Source organism: Zootoca vivipara, chromosome 11 (assembly GCF_965207765.1).
Source record: "Zootoca vivipara chromosome 11, rZooViv2.hap1.1, whole genome shotgun sequence".
In the NCBI taxonomy this organism is placed as follows: domain Eukaryota; kingdom Metazoa; phylum Chordata; class Lepidosauria; order Squamata; family Lacertidae; genus Zootoca; species Zootoca vivipara.
Window position 1 is genome coordinate 19,648,992 of NC_142594.1, and position 21,154 is coordinate 19,670,145.

Below are 21,154 nucleotides of genomic sequence, written 5' to 3' on the forward strand. Positions count from 1 at the left end.
TTGATAGATACAGGCTTGGGTGCTAAAAATGGGTCTGGAAGTTCACAGAAGGAAATTTTCCTCTCGCCGCTTCTACTCTGCAGCCACCTGCTCTTTTGGGGAAAAAACTTTTTGAAGCACCTGGGGCTATTGAACTATGTTAGCTCAGTCAGTAGAGCATGAGACTCTTAATCTTAGGTTCGTGACTTCGAGTGCAGAGTTGGGGAAAAGATTCCTGTATTGCAGGGGGTTGGACTAGATGACCCTCATGGTCCCTTCCGATTCTATGATTCTATATGAGAAGGAGCATGGGGGGGAGGGGCATTGCTGAGGCAGGTCAGGAGCATCCAAAATCAGGAGGGAAGGGAACTTTCCTTACATTAACTTACCATAACATCTGCATATGAATTCCAACAGAGAACGTTTGTGCTAGAGTCTCCCTTTGTCTCTTTTTATGTTTGATCTGCTTTCATCATTCATGCCTTATAATTTCACAAGTAAACCTTTAGAGAGGACTATAACTTTATATATATACATACCATATTTTTCTGTGTATGACATGCCCCCATGTATAAGATGACCCCTATTTTTTGGGACCGCAACATAAAAAGGGGGGGGGGATTGCCAAATCACACACATTGCCATGACCACCAACCGTCAGCACACTTGCCGCCCAAAGCCCACCTGCACACTCGACACCACCACAGCCAATTGCATGCACGCCTTGCTACTGCTAAAAATAACCCGCCCAATTGGCACAGCCACAGCCAATCGGCAGCAGGCCTTGCCGCAGCAACCAATCACACACCCAATCACCACTGCCAATCTCCTGCTGGCTGCTGCAACCAATCGCCCCCCCCCCCCCCACTATCCATGTATAAGATAACCCAATTTTTTTGCCTATTATTTGTAAGGAAAATATATCGTCTTATAGACGGGAAAATTCGGTATATCCAAGTGCCCATAGCTTTCCTGTGAGTACAACAATTATCTCACGTAGATGACTACAGTATCAAAGGAATAATTAAAATTATACTCTGCAGGTAGTGCCTTAGGGTGATCTCTTTTCACACCTCCCTGTCATTCACTTCATCTGCCGACGACACAAGCTTCTAAATATTGCAAAAGAATCAAAAACTTTAAAAGTTTTGTTGCGGCTGTCAACAGTTTAAAGAGGCTACCTTGTGAGACATTCCATGCTGTCTTTTACGTCAAAACCCATGTGTTATTTATGAATTGGTTGTATAATGATAGATTATTCATGCTCTGTAATTTATTGCACTACTTGCCCTAAAAGCCTTTGGAGAAAGAAAAATAGCACGGATAGGCATACTTACTAGGCAGCGATATTATTAAAAATAGATGGCTTGTATGTTTTACAGTACTATAGGTTTTTAATTGCTGCTGCAGCAGCAACAACAACAACAACAAAACAACAACAACAACAACAACAACAACAACAACAACAACAACGTCGTTTAATTCCCAGTAGGAATGAAGGGTTGCTGTTTGGAAGCAGGGTGTCTGAGGCTGTAATAATGTCCTGAGAATAACACTTACCGTACTTTGAACCAAGTCCCTATGAAATCAATGGGACTGACTTTCATGTAACGTGTAAGAGAGTAAGCAGTACAGTATTTTTCTTTTAGCACCATTTTTTATTTAATGGGTCTCAACAAGTGTTGCTTAGGCTGCAATCCTGTGCCACTTTACTTGGGAATAAACCCCAGGGGCTCCTGTACCTGGGTTTAAACAACTTGGATGAATGTTGGAAAAATCAGTAGGTGCCAACTCCAACCTTATTCTTTGAGTCTTAAATTATGTGACATTTTCCCCACAACACTGCATTTTGGTTCTGAAAAACCAAACAACAACAACCATTGGTTATTAAAACATATGAGTTTCGGTCAGTTATTTGACTACTGTATTACTGATTAAATTTGCATTTGGCTAAAACCAATATTTGTGAAACAAGAAGCTTAATTTTTCTATTTTTTAGATGATATGCATGGTTTTTATGGTGGGCATCATCTCAGAAAAGCTGTTTCAACCAGATCATTTAGATTCTAAGAAGATTTTTTAATTTGATAGCTCTAACTGATCATTCAGTTAAACATTGGTGTCCTGCTTCATGATGCTGGGGGTGGCTTCATCTTTAAAGGCACAGGGGCTCTGCCTAAAATCACCACACACAAAAACTCGGAAGCTTAAATACAAAGTGGAATCACGAGATACCCCAACATATAGCTCTTAATAAACCCACATGTGCTGGGAAGTGTTATACTCTCGCGGACAGAAGTTGCTCCAATAAAAAGCATCACCATCCCTTCTCTGTGTCATTGTTAAAGGCAGGCAGCCTGGTCTGGAGAGATAATGGATTCATCATGAACTACTGTATTGCAGACGCTGTGTGAGGCTGTCTTTGTGTTTGCAGCATTGCTCTGAGCAATCAGCCACTAAAATGTTGAACAAATGGCTTCACTTTAGAGCGAGCCCTGGCAGAGCAATAAAGCCTGAGCTGGGAAGAGCTTACAGAAAAAGGAGGAGGAGGTTGAAATGTAGCAAGGCAGATAGATTTCAGATCTGAGGATAGAGACAGACCTAGTTAACAGGTGGATTTTATATTTTCAAATATGGGGCATCAGCCATTGTAGGTTCCTTCTTCCCAGCAATTCTAGGTGCAACCTGAAACCTGCATAGCATCTAACAGACCCTCATTTGAATGTCTGCAGCCTTCTCCCCCATTCCATCTTGAGACTGTGATGAGATCCAGACCCCATCACCACCACCACCATCAGCCAACTTTTTCCCTTCTCTACTGTGCAGCCCAGAAGTAGCTAATGTGGTGCCCTCCAGATGTTGTGGATCACAACTCCCACAGCCCTGACCATTAGTCAAATTTTGGGGGGTAGATGGTAGAAACAAAGCCTACAACATCTGGAGAGTTACATGCTGGCTACCTCTGATTTACCCTGATAAAAGAGTTCTGGAGGCTCAAATGTTTGCACATTAAGGTATTGTCTTAATATAGTATTTAGCTTTAAGAAATTCTCTCATCTACTAGTCATTGTGAAATTATGACAATTTGGCAGGGATAACCAGCATTCTATCCTCTGGAAGTTGTTAGACTGCAGTTTCCACCATCATTGACCACTAGCCATACCAGCTGTGGCCGATGGGAGTCCAACAAAACACAGATTCTGCCCCCCCTACCACTAATGGACTGCAGTCGTGAACACTGGAATGATTTATCCAAAATAATATCATTGATATAGTATTTGTACTTCCCCAGCTCCCTAAGAAGTAGGAACATTAAGGGAACAGCCAATCATAGTGTCTCTTTCCCATGAGAGGCTTAAAAAAAACACCCTTGATTGCTTGATTGACAGCTGATGCCTGAACACATCTTACCAGCTGTGGAGAAGGCTGAACAAGTTTGATAAACACCTTAGAAGACTCCAATAGTACTGCCTCTGAACCTCGAAGGGTTTTTCTCCACAGAGTTAAACCACAGAGCCTAGGGCTTGCTGATCAGAAGGTCAGTGGTTCGAATCCCCACGACAGAGTGAGCTCCCATTGCTTGGTTCCTGCTCCTGCCAACCTAGCAGTTCAAAAGCACGTCAAAGTGCAAGTAGATAAATAGGTACTGCTCTGGCGGGAAGGTAAACGGTGTTTCTATGCACTGCTCTGGTTTGCCAGAAGTGGCTTTGTCATGCTGGCCACATGACCTGGAAGCTATACGCCGGCTCCCTTGGCCAATAAAGCGAGATGAGCGCGCAACCCCAGAGTTGTCCGCGACTGGACCTAATGGCTAGGGGTCCCTTTATCTTTACCTTTTACTTTTTTTGCTTTAACATGAAAGTGGTCAGGCACAATGAATGGAGAGAAACTAGAGGCACTGGGTGGTATTCAACTATGTTTTATGCAGGAACATGACTAATTTACGCCCATTAAGTTCAGTGGGTCTACTCTGAAAAAAAACTTTGTTGAATAGCACCCAGGGCTAAGATGTATCTGATCCGTATGGAAATTGTTATCTTCATATTTGAGCTCAACTTGTTTGATACCTTTGGGGTTTGTGTTTAAATAAAATGGTTTTAATGTATGTTCATATTTTGTTTTAAAACAGTAGAATAAAAAAGAAGGCAGCAAACAAATTGCTTGCATATATGGTCTACCCACACTTATAAAAAAAACGTATTTGCCAAATAAATTATACTATCTAGTAATTGATGTAAGAAATAAATGTCAGAGAGATCATTAGAATTCTGTGTGAAAAATGAACACAGGGGTTTGTTGTCTTCTAATTGGTCTTTGCAAAACATATTATGAAAAGTGACTTAAGGTTGACTGAAAAATTAGATTAACTTTTGGACACTTCTTCTATAATACTCTTGAGTCAGCCATCTGGCCACCCTTTTCCCCTGTGGGATGAGGGTCTACAAAACTATAGTAGTAGGCTTCCTGCCTCAGCTACAGAGAACAACATATTATGTTGAAGTTTTACTGTGAGCCATTAGGGACAATCTGAGTGGCATCGTATATGGAATTTATTGAAGTAGGGGTGGAGTGGAAGTTGGCAGAACCTAGTTGAATCTGGACTTTAACCCCCCCCCCAAAAAAAATATTAATTACATTGCACAACACAATTTTACTAGATTCCCCCCCCCCAAAAAAAAGCATCTAAAACAAAGCCTAGTTGATAAGGGATGGTAATGGAACACATTAAGCAAATGTGGAGTCATGAGCAATAACTATAGGGGGTTTAGATGCCACATCTGTTCAAAGTACATGAGTAGGGTATGTGGGAATGCACATGCTTGAGCCATTGCCTATGCATCCAACAGCCACACACACACTCTGCTACCTATCCCCTCATTTCCCTCTGTGTTTTCCTCTACAGCAAATGCAGTAAATGCTTTCTTGACCGTTGGACCCACTCGATGTGCTGGAGCCTGTCTTCTCATGCAAGGGAGGTCTCCAACACTACCTCCAAGCATCTGGAAACAGCTGTCTGTAGACAGTGTGATAAATCTGTAATGCAGTACACTTCCGATAAGCTAGCTTTCTACAAATTAAAAACTGACCCAGACATCCTGAGAGTGTGCTAGATTAGTCACATTCCAGGAAAGCAGCAGACCACCCGGGCCATACAACACCTCTTGTCTGCTGAATCCCATTACACCTTACCCCCTAAAATAGACTGTTAAGTGCTAACTAAGTGAAACACTGCCTCCCAATAAATGGTGATATCCTTTCATGTCCTACTTCCTTTAAAAGTAACACCCAGCCCTTGTAGTACCAGCTTTGGAGCTAATTTTCCACCTTCTCCCTTGACTGTGCTCAAATGTACAAGGGATACCCATGCCCCAAACTGCAAAGTACTCACAAGTACGCATTCAGAATAAGGTCTTAAAGGGTAATTTACATTGTCACTGTGGCTACATTTAGATAATGGTAGCAATGATGTCAGACTCGGTTTGCTAAACTGCTATTAAAATGTATCATTTACAGTAAATGCAGGAGTCAAGAGACCTACACAGTTGTTTGGGGCACATTCAAATAACAGGTGGGAAATAGCAGGGAGAGAAAAATAAATTAACCAGTATTTTCCAGCTAGCAAGTTGTGAACCTCTTGGTTCTGAAGTGTGTTGCCATTGAGATTTATATGCAATAAAGTTACTGCAAGGTAAAATGGGCAGAAATAAAGTGAACATCTTCAAAGGGAAGCAGTTTCTGTTGTTTTGAATCTAGTGGGGATGTATTTCCTGCACAATCCACATACATTTTCAATATGATACAAAACTTATTTGTGCATTGGATAAAAATTGTTGGAATCAACCCCCGCGGAGGAAGGAGAATAGGATAAAAGGGATGTAAAAAATACAATAAGACTCAAGTCAACATCCAGAGCTGTTCCATCAACTTCCCCTGGACTTCCCTAGGGCATGTGCTAAATATTTCATTGCTGTGGCCATACAAAAATCCTCCATTAAAAAACTGAGCACAGGGCCTTGAATTTTAATTACGACTAATTGCATTTGTTAATCACTTTATTCAAAAAGTGACTTAATAATAATAATTCTTATTAATTATTTATACCCCGCCCATCCAACTGGGTTTCCCCAGCCACTCTGGGCAGCTCCCAACAGATTAAAAACAGATACAATACAAACAGATAAAAACAATGAAAAGCCAGAAAAAATTTAAAACAATGTTCAGTACAAAACACCTAAAAATGCTTATAGGGTAACAAAATAAAAGGGACAAATCCCACAACACTCTATTAAATGATGAGAAGCTCTGTAGAGGCCAACTTAGTTACCAAAGGCCTTAGTGAACAAAAATGTATTTGCTTGGCATCTAATTTAGTGCTTGAAGTCCACTTTCAGAAAGGTATGAGCTCACTCAGAAGCACTGAGATACTTAACACCTAGAAAGTCTTCCTTTGTGTATATTTCTCCAGCCTGAGTATCAGCAAGCGACCAATCTCTAAAGCAATCTATTCTCTTATTGTGTCTTCTTTTTTAATTGTGCCATTTACAAACTGTTGCTGGAAGCCGCAGATTAGCCATGGTAAATGAACCGTAAAAAAACTGAACCACCACACAAATTAGTACAATAATTTGGAAATTAAAAGATAATCATTTTGCTGTGATCAGCAATAATGTGTTAAGCTTTAATGACTGGAAATCTAGCAGTTGTAGTACTAACGACTGCCCTTGCATGAGTTCTTATCCTTAACTGAATTTCTAGGAAAAAAATATTGTCATTTGGGTAATTGTTATGATTATGTCTATTTTAATTACATGCAAGCAGAAATAACTTGGGGAAACTCTGTATTCTCTTGTCAGGAAATCAAAATGGGCTGAGTAATTTCCCAGCGGTGACAGTATCAATGTGCCAGAAGAATAGCAAGGTTTATATTTTTGCCCCAATAACTTGTTGGCTGTGGCTTCCATTGTGTGACTAAGGCTTACAGGAAACGTTTCATGCTTTAAAAAAAAAATCCCATCAACCAACTCTGAAAGGAATTACCCAAGGCATATCATGAGAAGAGACAAGTCTGCCATGCTATTAAAACAACAACAAACTATATTTACAAGAACCCCCCTAATTAGCTTCTAATTCTTGGGTTTCAATGGCGAGTGATTAACTGAAACTGTTATTGCTATATGGGGTCCTCCCTAACAGGACAGCATGTGTTGCGGTGCGACCTGGCAACCAGACCCTGTGTTGTGGGTGGGAACGTTTGGATCGCCACAACACCCTACTGGAGGTCCCTCGATCCTGGGTGCAATTGGGCCAGAGGGACACCAGTCAAAGCGATTGAGGGACCTCTATTTAAGCCCATGCACATTTCCCTGAGCTTCCTCTTTTGGGCTCAGTGCACCAGAACACCTGCCTACCTCTCCCTATATTTAGGGCTTGCGCTTGACCTTGTTATGCAGTCGTGTGTCGCCTGTCATTGGGACAGGGGCATGGCAGGAATTTTCCCCACTTGGCTGATTCGCTGGTGCCATTTGGGTTTCACCTGCCGCGTAGCAATTCGTCACAACTTGTAGGGTTGCGGATAGGCTCTGGTTCAGCTGATAGGGGTGGCAGGATGCCTAGCCATCCCTATGCGTTGGGTATTCTGCTAAAGGAATCCACGGACTCATGGCTGGTCTCCCTGTGAGGGGTTGTGCCCAGAGCCTGAGTCCAGGGGACATCTGGGTGGAGTTCTATCAGGGCTCTTGCTTGCCACTGTCCCAGGTGTTCACCCCAGGCTGACCTATGGTTGGTGCCCAGGGTCAGCGCTACCTGCAAGGGTACAGGTAGCTAGTCAAACCAGATTGTCATCAATAAAGTTGTGGCCTAAATTCTGCCAAAAACCAAACCAAAATTTGAGTCTTGTCTGAATTTATTTCGTGGGGTGTTTAAAAGGTCTACACAGGCAAGTAGCAAATTATTCTCTAGTGATTCAGATTTCTAGAGTCAGTTTCAGCTCTTTGGAGAGAGATGTTAAAAGTTCCCCCTTTTCTTTTCCTTCTTTCAGCAACAAATTATTAGAACAGGACAGCATTGTGATAACTCATGCCAAATAAGCAGGACTCCTTTCATCCTTTAAAAATGAATCTCTGGGTGATAAAAACATAAGCAACAGATTCCCCCCCCCATCCAACATTCCATTATTAAACGAGAAGGTAGAGCAAATTTGGCAGAAGCAGGGAAAAGTGAAATTTATTGATGATGAACTGAAGTAAGAGCAAGCAAGTCTTTGACCAAAAGATGCTCTTCAAGATACAGTTAGAAATGTATGGTATAGGAATACAACTATTTTTGTAGCTAGCAAACTAGTAACATCCATTTGTGGAAGCTGTTACTTGTCAAGCGATTCCATTTCCCCTTTCCTACACAGCTCATTTTAAGACCATTTCCCATCACTTTAGCACTTGTTTCCATTTCAGATGCTTTACTGTTCGTGTTAATTCCATGAACACAGTAGATGCTTTCTGCAGTAATCACAATGGAATTTAATTGAAATAGATGATACGTGCCTGTACAGTTTTGCATTTTCAAATGAAGAATGATATTCAAATCGAACAATTTAAAGAGATGTCTTATTCTTGCTTCTTCGGTGCCGGCAGTATCCAAAATTATTCTGATCTCTCACAATACTTAGAGGCAAAACAGATTTCTGACTACTGCAAAACAAATATACTCTGGCTCAAAATATAAAAACCAGAGAACAAGTGTAGTGTAGTGGCTAGATCGGGGTAGTCAACCTTTTTATACCTACTGCCCACTAATGCATCTTTCTTGATGGTAAAATTTCCTTACCACCCACCAGTGCTCAATAGAAGGAGGATTCAGCTTGTGCCGTAGAACCCCCTCTACCACCCACCTAGAATCCTGAAATGCCCACTAGTGGGTGGTAGGGACCAGGTTGACAAACCCTGGGCTAGACAGTTGGACTAGGACAGGGGTTCCTATGTTCAGACCATTGGCCATGAAGCTCACTGAGTGGCTTTGGACTAATCACTGTCTCTTGGCCTAACCTAGTGCTCAGAACTGCTTCAAGGTAAAATGAGGGGGAAATGGGTAGTATTCAACTGAGCTTTACTCAGAGTAGACCTGTTGAAATTAATGAACATAACTAAGTTAAGGCCATTAATTTCATTATGTATACTCTGAGTAAAACGTAGTTGCATGCCACCCACTTAGTAAGAGAAGAAGAAGAAGAAGAAGAAGAAGAAGAAGAAGAAGAAGAAGAAGAAGAAGAAGAAGAAGAAGAAGTCAATGTCAAGAATAATAAATCATTTTCTACACTTCCATTTTTGAAAAGAGATGCTTACAGTCAATGAGCACCGGTGTACACATTTGCTTTTGTTGTTTCTTCTGAATGGTTTTTATAGGTTTTAATCCTTGCCCTTTCAATATGCATTTTTACAGCACTGGGTATTTGTTTTATTTTAGAGCAAGATAAAAAGAACCACATTTTTCATCAAACAGCATATCTTCCCACAAGAGTCTCAAGATTAAGAGTCTCATGCCATCCCACAAACTGCTTTTTAAAGTCCTTTCAGTTTCAAAAGCAATTTCCCATGGGTTAATCTTCTGTTGAAAAGCAAAAAGGCCGAAGCTACATTGAGCATCTAAAACAAACTGTGTTCCATTATTTAATGGGGCTCATCTGGAGGGGTGGGGGAACATGCATAGGATTGTGCTGCATATGGAAAAATCCAGCACAAAGTCTCTTGTGCAGGCCCCATTAAAACAAATACAACTTTGCAAGAGCTCTGGTGGATTGCAGCAAGGGTTTTAATTGGCAACTTCTGAAGCTTCGCTTAAATGGTAATTATTATTACTGTTATTACTATTATAATTCTAACTTTCAAGCTTTAATCTTGAGTAGAATTTGATTTTACACAAAAAATAAAGGAGTATGAAACAAATATTGTTTATATGCAATCCAATATTTGCTTCTCTACAGATTTAAAGGGTGGTGGGCATTTCCAAGGCACAGGCATAGAAAAAGTGGGGTTTTAAACCAATTGTCCTTTTGTGATTGCTAAGCAAAATTCAACCTGGCAGTAGCTTATGATAAATTCAGACTTCTGGTATTAATATTTCTATGCAGCTCCTTCCAAGCCACTGCCCTTTGCTCACTCAGCAATCTAATCAGCAGCTCCCCAGGTTATTAACAGCTGGTGTAACTTCCCATTTTCATTCAGTGAACATACCTAATAAATAATAAGGAATGTGAATACAACACTTTGGTCATCACCATCATTTTATGTCTTCCTTCATAATCACTGTCACTATCTGTCCAATTTGATTGCTGAATATGTATAAGTGATAATCATCCAATAATGGGGCACTGACCCTGTGGGACGCCCTCCCATCAGATGTCAAAGAGAAAAACAACTACCAAACTTTTAGAAGACATCTGAAGGCAGCCCGGTTTAGGGAAGCTTTTAATGTTCAATAGATTATTGTATTTTAATATTCTGTTAGAAGCCGCCCAGAGTGGCTGGGGAAACCCAGCCAGATGGGCGCGGTATAAATAATAAATTATTATTATTGTTGTTGTTGTTATATTATTATTATTAATTATTATTATTATTATTATTATTATTATTATTATTATCATTTGTTTCAATAGCAGAATTATTTATTGTTGGGTTCTACTGGCTAGAGTGACAGGTTCAGAAACTAGAAGGTCTGGATTTTAATCTGTACATCATATACTTACTGGGTTGGCTTAAGCTAGTCACTCTCTCTTCAACTTTGGTACTCTAGTCACAAACCAGGAATATAAATTACCATCTTACAGAGCTGATGTGAAAATAAAAACTATGATGCTATTTGCACACAAACGGTACTAACCATAAGATGTGCCATGTTCAACAAAAATGTGGTTTTTTTAATTGGCTGTTTCAGAATTCATAATAAGTAGAACATGCACATTCTGTTCTTCTCCATTGTTAACTTCAGGGCATAGGAACCAACTCCTACCGGTAGGGGCTGAGGTCTCCTCACCCCCCCCCCAATAAACTATTTGAGGAGACTAGGGCCTCCCAAAGTTGATGGGCATTGCCATTCAAATGGTGTGTGTGTGTGTGTGTGTGTGTGTACCACATCATGTGATCGATAATGGCAGGGCAGGGCCTACATGCGCCCCCTCCCAATATTTTATTCAAGTTGGCACCCCTGCTTCAGAACAGGGATTAAACTAATATACAATTATTTCTACAAAAAGGTTTAAATACTTGAATAAAACTATATCCAGTATAAATGTCCAGTTTTTCTTAAGAAAAATCAGATAATATGAACCTCAGCTCAACTTCAACAGATATCAAGAACAGAAAAGTAACCTTGTCATGAAAAATGAGGCCTTAACGAAAAGTTTCTGAGAAACACATGAAACTCTTGTAGAAATAATTTTCAGCTCTACACAGAACAGGGGCACCTCTGTTTTCAGCAGGTTCCACTTGGAAGGCAAAGTAAAATTATAGGTCTGTCAGAGTCCACCCTTAAATAGCTCTGGGAACAGAAACTTAAACTTCCACTAGCTATAACAAGGGCTTCATAATAATATAAAAATGTAAGTGTTGTAAGAATTCAGTTACCTAATAGGAACATTCCAACAAGAATATTCCAACTGTGCAGTCATACAGGCATAAAACTAAAACCCTTCATAGGTGTATTTGGAAAATTCTTCCCCATTTGTAGAAGGCAAATGCTGTATCCTATTTTATTCAGAAAAAAAACATTTCTTTTCCATTAAATGTGGATTCCATTCTCTTTTCAAGCCCGCTGAATCTAAGAAACTAAAGAAACATCTAGCAGTATATTCAGGTTACAGATTTACAACGAAGGGATTATTTTGCCCCTTACCCAATGCATTATTAACATGCTTAATTTACTACCATGGTCTTCATTTTGTAACAGCCAGAAGGATGGAGTGAATAACAGTGGATGGAGCACTCTCTGACTATTACATAATGCACTTTAAACTAGTGTGCAGCCCAGGCCAATGTTGCGAGCAGTACAAGGATCCTTACTTTAAATCGGCATTGCACAAAACTGGGTATCTCATATTTCTGAGTTTGAGAACGTTACTTTACAAGTATGTTCCTAGCCCTCCTCATTGCCTAGAAAATGTCTCAATCACAACTGCAGAAAAGAGTTTATCTAATGAGATTTACTGACCATGTAGAATCCACCACCATATTCCTCTGCAACGACACAACTATTCCTTCTAGTTACAGTATTTCCCAACCATGCTTTTCAGCAAAGGGCCTGAAAGACCATGTAAAGGGAAACTGTTTCTCAATGAGGCAATTACACAAACTCGTTTCCCCTTTATCCTCCCACCCAACAAAATGCTGACAGAAACATGAAGAGAGTAAGATTGGGCAAGGGAAACAATTGGCCACAATGGGTTGTATTCACTGCTAATCCTGCTCAGAGCAGATCCATTGACATTTATGGGAATGTCTCACTTAGGTACACTAACATGGGTGTACTCTGAGTTAGACCTAACCGAATACCATCCAAACAGATAAGCAAAGGATGGAGCAGATAAGAGACAGGAACAAGGCTACAGGAACCTCAGAAAGAGGTTTAAAAGAAACACTTGATGTGGACTTAAGGCAGAATCAAACATGGAGATAAACAAAATCATGTCATCAAACAGTTTGATCATGTTTGTTTGTTTGTTTTAAAAAAACTTTTCTTCCTGCCTTTATAGTGATATTGTCAGGGCAACCCAGTTTTTGAAATTGGTTTAAAATTGCACGGCCATATTTCACCCTAAACTAAATAACACAATTATTTCATTCTTGTCTTTTGAAACTGTGGCCCCCTAAATCAGGCATCCCCAAACTTTGGCCCTCCAGATGTTTTGGACTACAATTCCCATCTTCCCCGATCACTGGTCCTGTTAACTAGGGATCATGGGAGTTGTAGGCCAAAACATCTGGAGGGCCGCAGTTTGGGGATGCCTGCCCTAAATCATTGCTAGAGAGCAACAGTCATACTTTACGTTTCCAAAAACCAAGGCTCTTTTTCCCCACTAGTCAACTATATCTTATCTCAGCCTCTTTGCCCTCCTTTTTCATACTCCCCATGTGAACCAGCCACATGAGTGTAACTATGCACAGTACATGTTCTTATCCAACATTTAGGGTCTGCAACATTTGCTATAGGTCCCTCAGTGTTGGTAATGTAAATATCTTAAAGCTTGCATATCAATGTACAACCTAGTGCTTGAAACCAGAATCCAGGAGGTGGTGGTTTTGTCTTGTTTTGTTTTAATCTTTTTCTTTGTCCAACTGGAAGTAACAGAACTTGTAGCTTACTTAGTTAACTGAAATTCATATATACCGGTAACTCTTCTTCCAGCAAAATCTCATCTTCTTGAACTGTCTGCAATTTATTAGATTACTTCTTTTCTTATGTAAAGGTAAATTTATTACCCTCCGAATCTATTGGCCTGGGTATATATTTGTAATAATTTCATCCTGGAACTTGTAAACTATTCTTACACATGATAATATATTGTTTTGCCCTCACTCTCCCAAACAGTATCAAATGGGAGGGCATGGAACTCGGGGTGCACTTTACAAAAAGGAGCCTTTGAAGACTATGTAAAATATCTGCAAGAGAAAAGACCTTTCAATACACACTGGTTGCCTGTCCAGTTCTGGGTGCATTCAACATTGTGATGATTATAGGATATAAAGCCTTACAAGGCCTGAATCCAATGTACCAGAGTACATTTTCCCCACACAACCCTCTCTGTCTATTATGTGTCCATCAATTTAATTATTTCTGCACATTGAACAGGGCCTTCTTTGCTCTGGTGCCCTGGAGAATCACTTCCTAGAGAAGCTTGCTCTAAACCCCAAGAGGAGCCAACATGGCTGTCTCCCGATATTGTTGGGCTACAATTCCCATAGTCCCTGACCATTAGCCATGTAGGCTGGAACTGATGAGGGTTGTGGTTCAAACCATGAGGCCACTGTGTTGGCTGCTTCTTCTGTACCACATTATAAACAAGTGAGAGCCTCTTTTTTTAACATTGTGCTTTTTGTAACTTAATTTCATGGTTTATGGTTTGGAGGGAAGGTTTTTTGGGGTGGGAGTGGTGTTCTGTTTATGTTGACTTTATCCTGCTTATGTTCTACTGTACCTTGATATTTTATAGGTATTGTGAACTTTGGTCACATTGAACAAAGAAAAAGGGAGAACAAATTTTCTAAATTAAATAAATATATAATCATGTAAGTAGGCGGAGCAATCCTAAATGGGGCTAGAGAGCAGGAGTGTGAGACAGTAGCAGAAGGGCCCAATGATTGGCCTTTTGAGGGATCCAGCAGATCCATAACCCTGCTACCCTGCTAAGAAATGCTCCATTAGGGAACCTCCTGCTAGAAGGAGCATTTTGATCACTCCGGTGAAGCAAGGGCTGCAGGTGCAGCAGAACACCTTAACCTGCCCATCCTCAATCAGCTGCATTCCTCTCCACTAGCCAACTGGGGAAACAGGAACACAGACATCAACATACAGGATTAGGATCGCACAGAAATGCTTTCCACCCTTATCAGCAATCCAAAACACATATTGGAAACTGTCCTTTGGTTTCCATTTTCCTAGCCTATCTTTTTCTTGATTTGAGACAACTTCCGAATTTGGCATCTATATTGTTTGAGAACTCATGAACTCCCATGGGATAAAGGGTTCACATAAACACCAGTTAATTGTATTGTTATGTGTTGGGGTGCCAGAATTATGTGAGTGCAAGGCACCCATAATTCTGAAAATTGGTAAGAGTTAGAATTAATCAAGGCTTGACTAAAGTCTGCTAAACATGGAAATTCTGGGGGTTTGTTTATGCTAACAAGCCAGACTAGCCTGGCGAGGCTAGCTCAGGGTAAGCCATTAAGGAACAAAGCAGAGTAATGGCCCATCAAGAAACCATCAAGAGAGAGTGAAGACTGCTGGACAAGAAGGTGAGGGAACCCTCCTCTGGCTGTGAGGGTTTCAGGGTAGATGACGTAAGCAAACAGGAAAAAAGTGTCAGTTTGGCAAGCAGTTTCGGAAGCAGAGAATGAAGGGTAGAACATGATGTGGGCTGACGGTGACAGGCTGAAACAAAAGAGACACAGAGCATGGTTTTTTTGCTGATCCTTGAATCTAAAGTAACCTTGAATCTTATGGAGGAGGGATTTGAATGCTCTGCAACCCCTTCATCTAGATTCAAGCTGTATATATGTGTAAATAAACCATCTATCATAAAGACATGGCTGTCTCTGCTGTGCCTCATTGTCCCAAAAGGGAACACAGACCCAGGTTACTGTTTCTGATACCTCTGCAATCTCATGCTACTCTGCAGAGATTGGGAAGGCGTGTAATAGTATATTCAAGCATATCAAGAAATTGCTGAAGTCCAAGGACTGCTTGTCAGTCAGGAAAAGCCAAGAGGCAGAATGAACTTGTCCAACAAGTTATTCCTCAAGAAGGCAATGGCAAGATCGCCACAGCCAGATAAGATAGATGGTGGCACAGCACCCTGGAAGTACATCACCTTGCCAATGGGCTAATGAGTGTAAAAGCGGTTGTCTTCAGGGAGATGGAAGCTATACCCCAGCTGCCATGGAAATGGGTAAAGCATGAGGGTCCCATAAAGGTTTAAAGCGGATCAGGAAGCCATGGCAGCATTCCCATCCATTATGTCACCAGTGAGGAAAGTCACATTTCCTTAAAGGTAACTTTTCAAGAGCTGTGTACTGGTGGTGGACATGGGTGGGGACACTAGTGGGCTAGAGCTAAAAGTGGGTAGTCACTCTCTTTCTAATTCTCTGTCTTTCTTTTACCACCCCTTCCACCCCTTAGTTCACTCCTGGCCACTCACATGATATTTGGCTGAGAGCTGCATATGGCCTTGGGACTGCAGGCTGCCCCTCTTCTTCATTACTTGCATTTCAAAATGTGCTCTTGAAGATTTGCAACCCCATCGTTTAGCAATCATGATTGCTCCAGTATAAGTACCATTGATTCTGAGGTGGCTTACTTCCAAGTTAGAGCATTAGGCTATGATTCTAAGCACACTTTCTTAGATAAAACATCTATTAAAAACAAGTGCACTTTAAAGTAAAATGTGTAAGAATACAGCTTGAGTACTTTAAGGCTACTTAAATTCATATAAACTGCTGGTAATAGCCAGTAATGAAGCAAATGTAGCATACTTCCAGAAGGGTAATACCCAGACCAATCCATGAGCCTTTATTTATTCAGTAATTTCACTTCAGATAGCCAACTGTGCTGATATCCCAGCTGCTTTCATTTGCTACAAGTGAGACCAATATTCGAGATCTGCTCTTTTCTGAATCACACATCACTGGGGAAGGGAGTTAATTTCAAGCAAGACATCCTAATTTGTATTTTTGTGTCTCTTGTCAACTGCAACCATCAGGTTGAAAAGGGGGTGTTTCAATTCATAATGTTTGTTTAAACGCTTGAGCATTTATCACTAACATTATACAGGGACTCATTATACAGCAGAACAAATGGTAGTGATGAAATCCAACCTATTTCTCCTCTTTAATGTCCCATAGTGTTCAGTGATTGCCATAACAGCAATGCCTCCAGCAGGACTAATATGCTCCTTTCCACACCAATTCCCAATATTATCTGAAGAGATATGTATACTACTGCTCAGGTGTAGCACCTGGTGAGTGATGGAACTGCATAAGATCATTATGTCAGGAATGCTTTGATGGTGTTTCCTGCTTGGCAGGGGGTTGGACTGGATGGCCCTTGTGGTCTCCTCCAACTCTATGATTCTATGATTAGATGAGCACAGCCCATCTAGTCCAGCGTCCTCTTCTCACACCGGTCAACCAGATGCCTTATGGGAAGCCTGCATGCAGGACTGCAATACAGCAGCTCTTGGCCCATTTCTGATTCCCAGCAAGTGGTATTCAGAGGCATACTTCAATATAGCCATTGTGACACTGAATAACAACATTGCACATGTTATTCATGTGTACCATGAATGCAGTTTGGGAAATCATGAAAATGTACAAATAATTCTCAATTAAAATCCAAATCGCACTGTGTTCCTAAGCAAAGTAGAGAGAAATATGGTTGCCTGTCACTACTGTAAGCATCATTCCTTGCTTGTGAACTTCCCAGTCAAATTTTGGCCACTGTTTGAGAGAAGACCCTTAGAAGACTATTATGGAGACACTTCAGCTGATGAAATTTGCCGCCCTCTAAATTGCTTAAGTACAAGCGTATAAAGACCCAAGCAAAGTTTTCTTTTTACTTGAGGTGATTCAATCTGCCAAGATTCTCTATCGCGTGTAAACTTCAATGATTAAAGATGAAATAGATTTTTTAAAAACAAAATTTATGCTCTAATGAGAGTGCTTTATAAATCAGAACATATTTCCCAACATGATCAGGAATCCTTTCCTGTACTGTTGCCCAGAATTAGAATTAATTCTCCACAGGATTAAAGATGTATTGCTGGATAAGAGTCTTACTGATGACAACATAATATATCCTCCCCAAAGATTTAGAATAAAAAGGAGCTATGTTAGCTACAGCCAATGTTAAAACATGGGCTCAACATTTATAACACCATAATATCACTTTCAAAGGGGTTTGCAGGACAAAATAGTTTATGTAAATTGTACTGTGCAATATTTAAGGACACGGTCTATTAAAAATGAGTATTTATCAGTCTCATTGATTTTAGTGACAGAGTTAAGCAAGTGCTTGTCTTGACTCAGTCATGTGCCACCTTTGAACATTATAACATTGAAAATTGTTTGAGGAAAGATTGGCAGCTTTTGCCACAACCCCACAGAGTGCTGTATTTAGCCCAAATTTAGATCCCTTGCCCACATGTACTCCAACTTGGCTTGGTTGTGATGTAACCTGCATTCCTCTAGAAGTCCAGAAATCAGAAGTCCAATTGAGCTCAAGGGTGGGTGTATTTCTTTACACATTTACATATAAAAAGTTGTTTGGTGTAGGGGTCTTTTAAAAAAAGCTAAACAAAATGACATTTTACTTCTATAGTTTCATGGGGGGGGGATCCTTATGCTTTCACTTGGTTCCAGTATGTAGCACCTGGATATTTATTTTTAATTTCTCAAGTTGAAATTACTTGAAATTGCTAACATAGAATAGAGCTGGAAAACTAAATGCACAAACAAAAGAATGAATTTATGCCAAAATGAAAACCTAACTTTTTCATCTAATCCTACTAACCTGGTCCCAGAGTATGACACAATTTAATTCAGCATTACGATTTATTATAAGTGATTACTGTAGCTATAGAGAGTATAATTAACATCTTACAATTTAAGAAGACACAACTGTATCACCCTGATGCATTGAACCAGAGTCTTGACTAGCGCAATATTCATAGGAGACGGGGTGTGGGGTGGAAGCAACAACCAAGAATTGTCAACACTTTAAAGAACTGATTCATGGTAATCCTCCTAAAAGCAGCTACAGACTTCACAGAAATACTGACATTCTCCCACTGCTAATAAACGTTTGCTGAATGATCCTTATGTACTCCCTTTATTTAAATATTTAAATAGTTCTACATCTATCAGGGCAAATAGCAACATTCTTCCAAAAAAGAATGTTTTAATAATCCTTCAGGTGGTGTGTATTTGTGTGTGTGTGTGTTGTCGCGTGTGCATGTGTTCAATTACAGTATACATACACACACCCCATACACAAACGCGCACACCCCTATGTGAAAACAATATATCACAAGGGAACCATTGAACAGGGATTAACTGAAGCAGCAGGAAGGCCATGTGTGTCCTGTGAAGGGAGGGAAATTGTATTCTAACTGGGTTTTCTTTTCCTTTTAAACACACACACAAACACAAGGAACAGCTGGAATGTTAAAAACAAACAAACAGGCCATCAGGGACACACGCAACCCTTTAGAGAGAAATCTAGGATTATACTTCTGGGTGAGAACGATTAGATCTGTCCAGGGTCCTGAAAGGCTAACCTTTCTCCCTTTTTTCTCCCGGTTGCCGTAATAAACTCATTCATTAATCGGACGGATATAGACTTCATTCAGTAACCTCAGACAACAGCTGCCCAGCCAATACACAACCTGGTTTACCAGAATTAAGCTTTTAAAGAGATCTTTTTTAAAAAAATACAATAAAAATCAAAGCTCCATTCTGAGAACGAGGTCTGCCTGTTTCTGTCCCTCCCACCTCCATCCAAGTCCCTTACTTACGAGGAGATTTCCCGAATATATCTTAAACCAGATCACACAAGGGAGAAATTGGACGGGGAACGGGGCGGGTGTGTGTGTGTTCAAATCATCTTTGATCGCGAAGTCTCTTTAGATACCCAAAGTTTGTAAAGTGACAATAATAATGATGTAGGATGGGCAATAATGGAAAGCACCCCCTTTTTCTTTTAAAAAACGAGAGAATTCACATGTTGTCAGCACCCCTTGCGAAGAAATAGTCTGCAAAGTTTGATCCAAGCCATTTCCCCAGCCCTCCTTCCCAAAAACAGCACCGGCAACGAGATGGAGAGTTTCTCCAAGCCCCGAGAAGCGCCTTGCCTCTGGCTGCCCGGAGGTGCGCCTTGCCTGGGCGAGACTTACGTGTGCCGTCAAACCTAGTGGCGATGGTGTCCAGGAAGGTGTTCTGAGGTGCCAGTAATCCTTTCATAACAGGCATTTTTCCAGCGCGGTGTGAAATTCTCCATCAAAGTTTGCCTTGCGAAGGATGGGGTGGCGGGTAAGAAAGTGCAAGCGCGCTGGTGGCGGAGGGAAGAAGAAGAAGAAGAGTAGCAGCAGGAGGAGGAGCGCCACGGACTTTCGGGCATAGGGAACGGATGCTACTTTCGCTGCCGCCGCTCCTGCCCACTTTCGCAGACCCGGGGAAGGCGCCCTGCGCGCGAAGCCAAAGACACCCCTTTGCGCGTGCGCACTCGCCAAGTCCCCCACCCCTCACAGCCCTACCGCTTGCCACCAGCTGCCGCGAGCTTTGTTGCGCGCCCTCCCTTCGCGGGTGCGGGGAGTCGCGCGGGAGGCTTGGTGGGGACACCCCATTGGCTAGCAGACAAAGCGCCAGGTTTTGGCGGGAGGGAGAAATGGCGGACTTATCACGCTGCTGCTGCTGCGGGGGTTGAGGGGGAGCGGGGAGCAAAGGTATAGCCACATGCGATACCCAAGGGCAAAATAAATTCGATGGCAAAGACGCTGTGTTTTCAGCGCCAGAGCTCACACCCTAGACCATGTGAAACAACAAAACAGCAACAATAAAATAATGTGTGCAAATGCATTTCAATCACCTCATAGTATCTACAGCCCTATTCCTCACAGGGTCAGATGTGGGTCGTGTGAGGAAAGGACTAGGAGAGCACCTTGAGATGTTTTCTTCCCATGCCCACTTTTATATATTGGGAAATATATAAGCCCATCAATGATGCTAGGTTTTGTGGTGCCTTATTCTCCTCAAAGGTCTACTAACTTATTCAATAAAAGAACAGCAGTAGCTAATCCACTATGAACTACAGAAGCTGGGAGCTATAGGACATCAGACTAGTAGCAGCAAAGTATCTCAAAAAGTTTTGTATTGAATATTCATGTATGCCATTTTCATTTCATCTTAGTTTAATCTTTTAAAATAAATTCTTAATTAAATGTTGAAAAAGATAAAAGGTGAAGCTAGCCTCCCTGGCACCAACTGCCAAGAAAAGAAATGGAGAAAGGCTAATTCTTCATTATCATAAATGTCTTAGGCTGCAATCATATGCAAAAACACCTGGGAGTCCCACCTGAGAGGAGTGAGACTTTCCACAATGCCAATACTGTAATTCATTCAACAGGGTCAGGTAGTTGGCATTTTAGGGCTGTTTGTATTGCAGCATTAAAACAAAAAAGCTTCAGTCCTTTGTCAATGTATTCAATAATAACATTTTTCTGCAAAACACTTTCTTATACATAACACAGTCACAATATTTGCCATATTTCATGGCACAATAAAAAGGAAAGCTCTGGGTATCCACACCTACTGAATGTCACTACTAAAGTAATATTCAAAAGAAGACAATTGATGGATGAGACCCTCCTATTTTCTGCAGGACACATCTAATTGAAATGAGCAATGCTTGGGTTTAG

The 21,154-nt window shown here is 40.9% G+C and overlaps 1 protein-coding gene across 1 annotated transcript in view; it reads right to left on the reverse strand.

The window, feature by feature from the left end:
- Positions 1 to 19,709, reverse strand: part of KCNH8 (potassium voltage-gated channel subfamily H member 8) — a 159,237-nt gene extending 139,528 nt beyond the window's left edge. The window contains exon 1 of the mRNA XM_060280535.2: positions 19,634 to 19,709. Within this exon, the coding sequence (XP_060136518.2) occupies positions 19,634 to 19,709 (76 nt within the window). The remainder of the gene's footprint in view (positions 1 to 19,633) is intronic.
- Positions 19,710 to 21,154: the final 1,445 nt, after the last annotated feature.